The sequence below is a fragment of the Netta rufina genome, assembly GCF_964035555.1.
Source record: "Netta rufina genome assembly, chromosome: 6".
Taxonomy (NCBI): Eukaryota; Metazoa; Chordata; class Aves; order Anseriformes; family Anatidae; genus Netta; species Netta rufina.
The window spans coordinates 26,550,568-26,563,742 of record NC_140129.1 but is presented as its reverse complement, the minus strand read 5'-3'; the positions used below and the strand labels follow the sequence as shown (position 1 = coordinate 26,563,742).

The window sequence follows — 13,175 nt, the reverse complement described above, 5'->3', positions numbered from 1 at the left end:
GGCATATAAAAGCATGTCTGAAGTCAGAGGAACTTGAGTGCTGCTGTTTCCCATTTTAGTGTTTCCTAACATCAAGTCTGTATCCTAAGACAGGCTACCTTACATAGGTTGGTATTTTGTTGGTGGGCTTAATCCGTTATCCCCAGTGTACCACCCTGTCTGATGAAGGAGGCCCAGTCTCAGCATGAAGAGAAAATTGTTGGCAGAGAGTAAAATGGATGGCTCTGAAATTCTGGCTGACGAGCTGGAATATCCCTCTCTCTTTAGAAAGCTATTTCAAAAATTTAAATCAGTGGGGACTAAGTAAATACTTGAACAGATAATTTAATAAAGCATCCTCTTATGGTGTTTTTCTGAGACAAGAATATCAGTAGCATGCATAAAAACCTAGTGAGTCACTGCCTCACAACATCTCTCATTCAGAGAGCCCTTTTCTTCCCAGAGAGACACAGAATCTATGAACTTTACAAGAATTATTTTGCTGGCTGCTGAAATACAGGTAGCTCCTGTTAGACCATATGCAGCACATCTGTGATAACACTGACACCTGCAAAAGCAAAAGAGGAAGATAAGCACATTTAAAAAAAAAAAAAAAAGGTCTATTCAGTGTCACATCACCTCCAAGCATCTGCAGGTCCATGGGAGTCTAAGACACTGAGTATGGTTTTTCTTCCATGCAGCTGGGCCCTTCTGGTTGCTCTAGCAGCATTTCTTGGAGAATCCCTCAATGACTGAGTTTGTCTGTGTTTTTTCACTATATCAGATGCATAGGGTCAGGAAAGCAATAGGGTATCAGTGTTGACTGGAGCCTGTTGGTACTGTCCATGTGTCAGAGTGTTTAAATAATAACTGAGCAAGGGTGCTCCACAGCTGCATCTCTTTTGCAGGTTTTTTACTCTGCGGCTACATCAATAGTTAAACCCCTAAAGTAGACCAAATCTCAGTGTTACACACCAGGCTGCTTGGGTCTTCCGTCCAGTGACAGTGAAAACTAAATAACCCTTCAGGTAGCTGGTCTGTTTCATTCTGTCCATCCAAGCAGGGACTCTTAATCCAAGAGCAGAGTTTGAATCCAGTCTTATAACTATTTGCCAGAAAGCCTACGTTTTCAAACCAAAGGTTAGCCCCTTTCCAATGTCACAGCATGGCTGGTGGGACACTTTTGAGATTGTCTTGAACAGATCAAATAGTCTTTTACATTTCTATCCTAGAAGTGTGTGCCACATGGTGTATTATTCCAGGTTATAGAGTGAGAGCTGAGGGCATCCATGAGGCAGAAAATATTGGTGGAGGGCACAGATGGGACTGGAGATGACTGCAGCTTTCTGAGTGTATTTGGTGCATCCAGCTGTTTTTTCCATAAGCACAAGGGCTTTTGTCATTACCTACAGCCCTTCTGGAAGTGCCATTTGCTCTCAAGAGGAGTGCATCCAGACTGACTTGTTGTTTGTATTCTAATAGCCCTGTACATCAAAAGATCTCTCAGTACAGCCATTTCACCATTCGAAAAGAAAGATCAAATGATCAGACAGCAGAGCAGTGGCAGCTCTGGGAACAAGACGCAGATCTTCAGAATAAGGAGTTTCATGGCCAGCAGTAGAAGCCGAGCTTGTCTTTAAATCCATCACTTCTGTTTGCACAGTGTCAAAAGTGGGATTGGGTTGTTCATACTGAGTCAGAGAATGGGAGAAAAAACATCTTGAGTTCAATTTATGTCCAAGCAGCACTGTACAGAGACAGTCACTCAGGTCACGAGCACTGCATAGATGTCTGTGCAACCCAGCGGTTACCAACAGCAGTGCTGCAATGGCATTTCATCCGGTTCTGGAGCTAGGGAGGGGATTCCTGCCCTGCTTCTTGCTGCCCCATGCATGGCAGTCACAAGAGTCTTGACTTAATAACAGCAGTTCAGCTGGGAAAAGGCTTTGTTCAGCCCAGGATAGCCAACAGACCAACATCTGGCACAGTTGCCCAGGATGTGGGCAAATGATCAAGTAGGACTTTATTTCCCCCAAGTCAAACAGTGATTCACTGTTCACTGGCCACTTCGTCGGCCTCTCGCAGTCACTGTTGTTGGAGCCTTTCTACTTCAAGTAAATGACTTAATAGTCCCCAGGCTGAGGAACCGTGCTGGCAGTGCAGCCCAGCGGTTTCTGCAGTTAGCAGGAGAGTGAGAGGTGAGTTCAGGACTCCTCCAGCAGGTTGACACGAAGTGACTGCTCCATCCGGAGAGACAGAGGGGAACCAGCCTCGTGGTGACCCAGGAAAGAAGTGCCTTGCCTGAGGCTTGAGGGACCAGCAGCTCGGGGTGTGCAGGCTGGGTGTGCTGGGTCGCAGATGACTTCCACAAACCAGCCAGCTGTTGGCTACTCCGGGCAGACGGCACGCCCTGCGGTCGCTTCCTTAAAAACTCTGAAAGATCTTTTTTTTGTTGTTGTTTTCTTTGTCCCAGCACAGAATGGAAACTTGCTGAAATTTCAGAAAAGGTTCAGAGAATGGGAAATGGTTTCCCACCCAGTTCTAGCCAGCAATGCTGTTTTCCTCCCCAGAAAAATATGTGCAGAAGAGAGAAAAGGTCCCAGAGCATCCCATAAGCGCTCTGTCTGGAATCCCGCTGCACTCTGGTTTCTAAAGAATTCAATTTACATATGCAAGTTGGGTCGTCTAAACAGTCACCTTGTGGATTGGGAGTAGAAGAATGCTGCCTTGTCTTTCAGCAAGGATTTGAGGGAAGCATTAGTATTCCTTGAACTTTGAAGCTGATCAGGCCCCAGGGAGGGAAGAAAGAAGGGTCCCAGGACAGCGTCTGGTGCCAGAACAAATGTCCAGCATCTGCTGCAGTCTAAGTGAGACGTGTGCTGCCACTGCAGAAGGGGAGAGGGGAATAAGGAACTGGTTATGCGAAGAGTGTGAGTAGCTTATTGCTGCTGCCTCTTAATGAAGGGATCGTCCTGCATTTTAGTACTGCCCATGGATTTAGTGTGATGAGGGGAGGAGGGGGTATTTCTGTACGCTTTGGGTGGAGTTTCCTTGGTGAGTGAACAGGGACAGGGACCACGCTGATAGCACTGGGATTATCCCAGGGCTTGGAGGAGCATGCAGAGGAAGCGGAGGTCCTGGCGGTGTTTCAGTGGGGAAAGGGGTGAGCATTTGCAACCCACATGCCTTATGGGCTCGGCCACTTGGAAGCAAATTTCCCCGATGTCCCTGTGTGATCGAGACCACAGCAATGTGCTTGTCCATAAAGAAGCACTTGAAATTTCTGCATAGGCTCTGGTAAGAAAAGGAGGGTCAGAGGCGTGAAGCCCCAGAGGAGCTCCCACTGAGGGAGCCCTTTCCTTTCAGGAGGGCTTTGCTGCCACTATTTCTAATGTGAGAGGGAAACCTGAAATCTCCCTTCAGGAAAGCCACTTCCCTCAGTGTCCTGACAGCCCACAGCCGTGGTGAGCGGCTGGGGCAGGAGCCTCGGCTCCAGCCTCCCCTGGGAGCCTGGGCCTGATCCTGACCTGACCAGGCCCTCCGGCACAACAGCACTGGGAACAGCCACGGGGCTCACACCACAAGCTGCCACGCGTGTGAAAGTGGGAGAGTGGCCCTACAGCTCATCACTGGCCCATTGTGCATAAATTTAAATTTGGGAAGAAAACCCTGGCTTCTGAGTAACTCTTGGATGTGATAATTCCCAGACCCTGTATGAAGTGTGGGCGCTGGTCCATCACTTCTTTCTGGACCCGAGTGAGAAGGAGTACTATTCAAGGGAAAGCGACTGAAGGTTAAAAAGGGTTATATTTGAGGAGAGAGGCATTGAGAAGTTTGTTTTAAAAACTGAAACTCTGGCAGATGATTTGAATTAATTTTAAATAATTCCCTAATTTTGGTTCAATTTCTGACGTTTTCAGATTCATTGTAACCTATCATGATTTTAGGCTTCTAAACAAAACTTCTTTTAGAACAACAACTGAATTTTATTTTATTTTTTCTTTCATGATTGATGAAAGGAGTGCTCAAACTGTTTGGAAACTTTTCTCCTAACTTTTTTTCCAAGTATCAGAAAAATCTTGAAACTAACATTGTTGGGTTTGCTAAGTCAGCATTCCTGAAAGGGAAGATGAGTTGGGGGAGTTTTAGTGATAAATCCTCCCGAGGCTCTCCGTCTCCATCTCTCTGTGCCTGAAAATGGATCCTGCCTTCATTTACTTCTCCAGGCAGTCAGTGCTGGAAAAGTTGTATGCAGTGTTTCCTTTGAAATATCACTGGACCTCAGGCAATACAGGGTTTTGCTTACCTGTTCTGAGCAATACTTTAACACCTTGCCTATGTGTACAGCTACTCTAATATTTATCCTTGCTGCTGCCTGTTACCATTTAATGTTCATGCTCCATGTCCTCGGATCAGGGGATGAGGTCATGCTGATTTTATTACTAAGAATGATCCTGAAGCTGTTAATCTGCTTTTCAGAAATAATTGTGAAACATTTCCCTCTTCCTAAATACACTCATGAGTGCTTCCTTGTGTGGTTAAATTCCTTTTATGTTTCCCGGACATTTCCCTTTCTGGGCATCTCAGGCAGGCTGTTATTAAGTAGAGATGAATTGTTCATCCATAGCCTGATTTTAGGTCACAGCTTTCCCTGAAAGCCCACAAGATCTCAGAGGCTTTTGTGTAAAGCACAAGCCTAACCTATTGGATCTGCTATCAAACATTTCATATTGCCCACGGTATGTGCAAGATCTAAATTAGAGCGGACAGTAACACGATGCATATTACTCGTTTGGTGCCAGGAAGTCCCAGGCCAGCTTGCAAATCTGACAGCTTCCAGCAGAGTTTTACACGGGGAAAAAATGACATACCTGTGTGCAGCCAGGAGGGTGCCCACGTTGGTTGCACCGGTAAAACCAGGGCTTCTGTTGGACATCAGGACTTCTTCGCTCTGCAAATTAACAGTGACCAATGGCTGAACCAGCGCTGTGGACATAAATCATAGGAAAGAACAGCGAGAAATGAGTACAAGGCTTTTCTTTCTATTTAGTAATTTATCAAGGGAAGTGGCACATTAATAAACAGATCTCCCTTGAGGTGTGGGAGTAACAGAGATAAATATGACTGTCAAATCTGGCCTGCTTCCTTCTGTTAGAGAAGGAGGAGACTGTGGGAATGCAAATGCAGAAAGCAATATCCATATCTGGAAAGATGCATATTATTTGTACGACAGAAACATTGTCAACTCAGCTGAGATAGAGCCCCATCACGCAAGGTGTAATACATAGGTAGTAAAACACAAACCCTCTGTACAGGAGCTCATCTGAATAGATGACACCGAAATACACACAAAGAAGAAGCAACTTGCTCAAGGAGATGTGGCTGGGGAAGACTGGCAACAGCACCCGGGTCTTCCTGGGTCGTGGCCCCTGTATTGGCCTTACTGCCAGGGAAAAAAAAATATTAATTAGTTCACATCAGTGATATTAATACGTTATTATGTTGTGGACACAGCACTGTTTTCACCTTTACGATCTGGACCCAAGCAACCTTTGCATGGTTTGGGGGCCTGGCAGGGCCCAGATTTCATGAACAAAGTGTGAAGTTTGGGTGTTCTCCAATCCAGTCTTCAGGCAGGACTCGCCTTTGCAGAGGGGAATTTGTTCGCTCATTTTAGTTTTGCTTCCTTAGCACCTCTGCAAGACGGCGGCTGCTTTTCCAGCTCCCGAGGGACATGCCACTCTGCAGCAGAGCAGGGCTGGGAAGGGCCAGCCACGAGCATTTGGAAAGTTTGAGTCTAGTCCCACCAGATCACAGGGTGGCTTTAACAGTCACGAGGTGATTTTGTAGACCGCGGTGTGATTTTTGGGTCTGGTACCTGGTCTTTGAGTCATTTTTTCAGCTTCTCTTTGCTCCTTGAAGCTGGAAAATGTAGTTTTACAAAATACTGTAAGAAAGGGTTTAGCATATATACAACAACCTGATCTTTAGGAGAAGTTCCCAGTATTGTTAGCCTTGCAGTGAAGGCATCATAGCCAGCAATTCTTGAGGCTTCTCAGTCATAGGACAAGAATCACAAGAGTGCTTGGTTCAAGTACCAACCTGGAAGTCCAACCTTGTTCAGGGTGACCTTGGGCAAGTCACTTAACTTGTGCAGTGAGGGACATAAGGGTAGCGAGGGGACAATGGCACTAAATCCCATCAGTTGCACAGCACTCAGGCATGGTAATGGTGGTGCCACTTAAGTACATGGGTGACTCATGTGGGCGCTGGGAGACTGAAGCCCAGCCACTGATGTCAGGAAAATGTTGACACAAACTTCTGCGAGCCAACACAAATTGAGGAACGCTTTTGCCATGCTAGCAGGGTATATTTTGCCAATTTGTACGTCCCATTCACCCTCTCTTGTACCAGTACTATCTGCAGGGCAGAAAATTCATGTTCCTGCAAAGTGCTGGCTTGTGTTTGGTGATACAGAACCAAAATCTCTTCCTCTGACTTTCTGGAGTAAAATAGCTTGTATTGCCTGTCTGGGCAAGTTACTTCTTCCCTCACAGGCTTTAATACAATATAGCCAGAGCAAGCCTGCAGGGCAGCTTTCTGGGGAGACCACTGCTGGAAAAAACAGGTAGTAATACAGCACTACACTCTCCTGGGTGAAAGACGGGGATCATCTGCCAGACAGCATGGCCCAGTGGCATATTTTTACTCTTAGGAATCTTTTTTAAAGATAGGTGGCTCCTTCCCTGGAAGCTGCTGTCCTTGCTTTGGAGGGATGAGCCCATCCAGGCAGGGCTGGGGCTTGGCCAGGAGCCAGAGCTGGTACCTGGCTCTCGGGGACCACTGTGATGTTGCCCAGGTCCCATCCGCACCACCCAGTGACTTGCAGGTGATTTGGTCCTGGGCAGAGTTTCCTCAGGATGAAGTCAGTTGTTCCAGTCAGTGATGCGGAAACACTGGGGGAAGCCAAATTAGTAGAGCAGTAACTTGCCATGTATTGCAGATCCACAAATGGGACTGGCAGGGTTGAAAATGACTTCATGCCTGAATGATTGACAATTGCTAATAGGGTCCAGGCACTGGCAGGTCCCCTTGGAGGAGGAGAGCTTGAACTTTGCGCCTGAACTGCCAAATTGCTTTTCTTAAAACTCTTAATTTACTTTTGGGGCTCCTGGAGTCTCTCCTCCCTCATTAATTGGGTGGTCAGCACTGTGCTCACACTCCTTTCATCCTGCTCCCAACACACTCACCATTTCTGGGGGTCACCCAGGCTCTGACGTGCGGCTCCGCTGGCCTCCTCCTGCCACCAAGTCAACAGGAACGGCCGCGCTCACAGAAATCTTCTGGGGCCTTTTCCCTTTTAATTTCAAGTTAATTTAGTGCCAGAGAAAAGGGATGATTGACAGGCTTCTGTTTATCCTCTGAGGAGGACGAAGCACGCCAGCGTTTGCCGTGCTGCTTGACCCATGTCACTCGGCACCGAGCAGAGAGGAAACCTCCCACCCAAGCGCAGCTGCTGCCCACAAAGCTTCTCACACATCCCGTGGCAGGCACAAGAGCAGCAAGTCCCAGCCCCCCTCCACTGCCCATCCCAGAGCTCCTCTACCCCCAGCACAGTGAGGGAGTGCTCTGGGAGGTGCCCCCCTCACCTGCCCAAACCCACCCTCAGCCACCAGGCATTTCTTTCCCTTCACCTGGCTGCAGGAAGGGAGCAGTGTGCTGGTTTTGTCTGACTTTATGCTTTTTTTCCTCCCCTCCTCTCTCTTTCCTACAGTGTCCCGGTTTTCAAGCCCGCGGGTGACTCCGAGATTAAGCCGAAAACGAGCCCTGTCCATCTCCCCGCTGTCTGATGCCAGCATTGATCTCCAGACGATGATCAGGACCTCCCCAAACTCCCTCGTGGCATACATTAACAACTCCAGAAGCAGCTCTGCAGCGAGCGGCTCCTATGGCCATTTATCTGCTGGGACAATAAGGTAACACTTTGGGAGTGGCCCAGTCTCGCTGTCTAAGTGTCCCCCAAAAGGAGGAGCGATGTCTCCTCCAGCAAGGGAGACTTTCCCTGCCTCAAAACCTCTCCTTCTGTGCACTGGGGCTGTATGGTGTATTAAATCCAAGCCCCCTCTGGTTTTGCATCTGAAAGGGTGCTTGGAAATGTCTGGGGGAGAGGGGATGGGTTGCTGGATGGGAATATTGGTTACCAGGTTTCCAGTAATTACAGTATGATCATGCCTTTTTGCAAGCAAGCAGAAATGGAGAATACATTTGTCTAACAAAATGCTCATTGTGCATAGTTCAACTGATTAAGAAACCCCTCTGATTTAAGAGATTGCCCCAAAGTATTCTTGAAATTATTGGCTCACATTCTTAAAATAAAAAAAAAAAAATGTTGCCTGGGTGGATTTAAGAGCCTAATTCTAAAAACACATTTGAAAAAAAAAAAAAAAAAAAAAAAAAGAATCTAAGCCCTTGAGTAAAGTTTTGCTCAAATCTTAATTAAAAAGCACTTACACTAGGCAGCTTACTGTTGTCAATTCCTGCCCTGATTGCTTAACCCAAGTTTCACAATGTTATTATTCTTTTTATTACTTAACTGTTAAATATGTTAGTTCTAATTAACATTGTTGTTGCAAAGCAAGAGTTTGTAAAACTTGCAGGGGAAGTCAGGGACATTGCCATTAGTAACTATTATATTAATTTTATCAGTTACTTTATCTGGCAGTGTCATCTAGAAATTGTACAATCTAACATAATGCTAACTTAAAAAAAATAGTGACTCCTTGTCTGCTAATCCTACTTTTCTGCTCCTGTCACTCCCTGTCTTTAATTGGACATACCTGTAGCATCTGATCTTATACTCAGATTTCAAGCTTTTCAGGGTAGCAGCTGGTATTTTCAACAGGCCTGGGGAGTATGGAGTCAGACCCAGTGGTCAATTGTTGACCTCTTAGGGTGTAATCAAGTAATAACAATGAATTTTAAATTCTTCTCGGAGTTCTAAAGCCATATCTTAAATGCCAGGAATTGTAAAATGGGTTATGTATATAACGGGATAACTGTTAGCGATTTGGGATGAAATGACTTACTATTATTTTTAACAATTCATTAACAGCAGGAATGAAATCTGTTCTCACCCACTCAGACCTAGACTGTAGCTACATTTCAGAAAGTCATTTCTGGACTTTGTTGTAACACAACGGTGCTGGGCAGCAGCCTGCCATCACACCTCATTTACTGCAGCACGTATTTAACTCCCAGAGCTCTTTAACACTGTAGTGATTTTTGCCCTTTAGGCTTCTGGTCAAGTTGTCATTAACTGTTTCAGAAGTGAAATACTAATTGTATGGTCACTGGCAATGAATACTTTCCCTAAAAACAGAATTGGAAATAAGATGTGTTGCTAATAATGACCCTGTTCTCTGAGTATTTGCACCATGGGCAGTTTTAGTTACAGGAGCAACAATGCCATGAGGGTAAGGATTTGGGGCAGCCAAGTTTTAAAGGTGTCAAATAATCAGTTTGGGGGCTGAGAGTCTACAGCTTGTGCATCACCTGTCTGGAGTAAGGGGAGCAGAGGATACTCACCGCATCTCCAGTACTCCTTCACCTCTGTCAAGGGGACAAATCCCAGGGGGTGAAATCTGTGTTTCTAGAAGCAGAGCTTCATTTTTAATGCTGCTGGCCACTGCACCCTGGCTCCAACCTGTTGCCTCCAGCTAGCTCCTGAGCAGCCATGAGCTGGTAGTGTTTCTGGTCACTGCTGACCTAGATTGGAGCTGATCCAGTGACCTACATATGACGGGTGACATACTTTAGCAGTCCCCTGAGCCAGCACGCCCCTCACCTGAATGCAGGGTAAACTACATGGCTGGGACAGTGCTAAATGGCTTGTTGTGATCTCTGCCAGCTGAGCCAGGTGAAGCTGGGGTTTTTCAGCCTGGGGGGCTTAACCCCAGACTTGCAAGCCTGCAGAATAGCTCTGCCTGGGAAAAGTTGGGAGCTGCAGGGTTGCAAAGATGCATCCAGATGTGTCCTGCACTCCCTGCCAAGGGCTTTGGCTGTTTTTAAACATAGGAAGCAAAGAAATTACGGTCAGTCTGATACGTGGGTCAAAAGTTTGTTGAGGCACGCATGAGAGAGAGGTTGTCTTTGCAGTAAAGCAGACTGCCAGGCCTACTGTGGCATTAAAGCATCTAGCTGGGACACTGCAGCCAGTTTCCTGGAGTCTCTGAGAAGTCCTGGCCAAACTGGAGTCAGCTGCTAGCCAGAGTGATAAACATGGTTTAAAATAGCTCCTCATCAATTTTCCTCCTCCCACTGCTGCAGCCCCGCGTTCAGCTTCCCCCACCCCATCAACCCCGTGACGTACCAGCAGATCTTGACCCAGCAGCGAGGCCTGAGCTCAGCCTTCGGGCACACTCCTCCCCTGATCCAGCCGTCTCCCACCTTTCCCCCTCGGCAGCACATGGCGGTCATCTCCGTCAACCCTCCTGCGGCACAGATCAGCAGCAACAGCAACTGCATCTCCGACTCCAGTCAGGTAGGGGTGGCTCTCACCTTACATCTCTTTTTCTTCCTCCTGACAAAGCATTTCTGGACTTGTCACAGCCAAATAGTGGCCCACCGACCTTCCTTGCACACCCATGCACACAAATACCTATGCAGGAGCCAAAGGCCCAGATCCATCAGAGCACTAAAGTGATATGCAGGACCATCTCGGGCAGCAAATCTCCTTGAACACGTGTTACATGCTGTTGAAATCAATGGGATTCGGCACATGCTGAAGGGTTTTGCCAGATAAGCACATGAATGCTGTGAATCAAGCCTTGTCTGTTCTTTCACCAGTCCCTCCTTCCTTTTTCCTACTAACATGAATCACACTGATAGTTTTAAAGTACTGTATCTCTTTTCTCACTAGCAAATAAGCACATCCGACACAAGACCTCTAGCTGTTTTACATATTGTTCCTTCTTTTTCGGTAGTCAGGTGGCCTTCTCATTGTGTATCTGCTGTTGTTTTTACTCATGAATTTTGCAAAATCAAGGGCCATTTTTTGAAAACGAGGAATGCCACAATGTGTATGAAATCATACACCTCACCCAGTCCATGCAAATACCTGTGTACTCACACACATCTCTGTGTGTGCACATACTCTCCCCATGCGTATGGTTAGTGAACACGTCTAACACATTTTTAATCATTTTCCCTTCCCATACTCATTCCTTGGAAGTTTAAATTGCAATTGGTTTTCTCCCCAGAGACTTATTTCACCTCATTTCACACCCATTTCAAATTGTTGTTTTAGTTGTATTATACTGAACTTTTCAGACTGGTTTATTGTTTTAGGGTTTCTCATGGCTGCTGCACTGCAATCTCTGTTTGTTATTGAAGGTTATTTGATTGATTGGTTTTGTTTTCTTCTTACAAACTGGCTACCAAAATAATGTGGCTGGCAGGAGTTATGCCTCTGTTTAATAACTTGCAGGACCAATCTTGAGCAATTAGCAAGAGTGTATTTAAAATGTTAATGTTCCAATTTTATGCATATACAATGGGATAGTTTTTTCTCTTGAAGTTGTTCTCATTTTTTAAGAGCTTAGCAAAATATACACATAGCCTTTCACGCACCCAGCATGACAGAGCCCTCACATGTAACCAGAGCTTCCCACTCCCCCCAGGAATTCATTTTCTCAACAAATCATTTCATCACATTGAGAAATAAAATCATGGCTTGGGTGGGGGTTGCATAACATTTTGATGGATTTGACAGGGACTGGATTGCTCTGAAAGAGCCAAGCTCACTGGTGAGCTTGCAGAAGCTGATGGTGCCCTTTATTTTCCCCTCTCTGCCTTGCACAAACCCACACGGGCTAGTTTTCACACGAAACCCATGCCAGCAAGCCAGTACGCCATTGTCCCCAGCCACTCTTGAAGTTCAATCTTGACTGATTTTATATTTATCTTTTAACAATGCTGGGGGCTGCAGTGAGTCTCTCATCAGTGCCACATCTTGCTTCATTTTCCTTCCTAGAGCAAGCAGAGCAGTGAGTCAGCTGTGAGCAGCACCGTCAACCCAGTAATTAACAAGCGCAGCAAAGTCAAAACCGAAGTTGAGGGCTTGCCTCCAGCATCCCCGACCACGCAGGTAACCTTCTTGGTGTGACAAGTGTCACAGGCCCAAGGCAGCAAAGCTGCAGGGTCTTGTTGTCTTCGGGAACGATACTCTTGGCATGTTTTGATGCAGCTGGGAGCAAAGCATCAAAGTGTGCCAGGCAGGTGGGTGTCTCTTGAAGCAGAAAGCCCAGCACAGTACAGGGCAGAGCTGCTTTGACCGAGTGAAGCATTCGAATGTGTGCTCGGGACTCAGCATGCTGTTGCTGTGGTTGGATGCAAAGGGAGGAGGGAAGGAATGTTTGACTCATGATAACTGTAAAAATGATGTTTGAGTTTTCTGTGCTGCAAAGCAAGCAGTATTGGTGTCTCAGAGCAAGCATAGATTACAAGGGAATCTTGCATGTAGGTAGAAAGCTTGCAAAAAAAAGGACTTCTTGATTCAACAAGGAATTGCTCCTAGCAACATCCTTTACACCAGTGACACAACGTTTGACACCAAGAAGGGCCCAAAGCCCTTTGCTTTCTTTCCAGAGCTCTGTGATTGCAAACTGTTTAATGGCTGACAGTATCCATCTGACCGTCCTTTATCACAACTGTAAACTATCAGGAGTGCTCTGGGCACTTCATTTTCATGAAATATTAGGCCATGTTATTGTCAAGCGAATGGAAGAGTTGATGACAAATTTCTCCGTCTGCCCTGGTTCAGGAGCAGGTCTCAGCATGATGCATGGGGACAGCAACGTGTGCAGTCATCAGGGGGCTGGTAAAATTGATGAAGATAGCATATCAGGGAAAGATAAACATGCTGTAGTCAGCACGATTAGGGCAAAGAGGCATCTCTCTGGAGCTTTGAGTTTAGGAGTGCATCCACACACTGCTGCAAAAGCACATGCCCCAAAAAAACAATCTGGTCACCACCAGGGCTAATAGGGCCACGTGTTTATTTCCTGCAGCAAATGAAAAAAGATCTGAAAGCCATCACCTGCTTTCTCAAGCATCTGTAGCAGAGGAGTTGTGGGACGAACAGCCACTTTCTCGAAGCTGTCATCCACCTTGTCTCTGCTCCAATTTGGAGAGGTGTG

The 13,175-nt window shown here is 46.3% G+C and overlaps 1 protein-coding gene across 2 annotated transcripts in view; it reads left to right on the top strand.

The window, feature by feature from the left end:
• Window positions 1–13,175, top strand: part of GLI2 (GLI family zinc finger 2) — a gene marked incomplete at both ends in the record, with an annotated part of 135,865 nt that overhangs the window by 100,984 nt on the left and 21,706 nt on the right. For both annotated transcript variants that reach the window (XM_084288954.1, XM_084288955.1), the window contains 3 exons: window positions 7,754–7,955; window positions 10,306–10,519; window positions 12,011–12,124. In XM_084288954.1, the coding sequence (XP_084145080.1) occupies window positions 7,754–7,955; window positions 10,306–10,519; window positions 12,011–12,124 (530 nt within the window). The remainder of the gene's footprint in view (window positions 1–7,753; window positions 7,956–10,305; window positions 10,520–12,010; window positions 12,125–13,175) is intronic.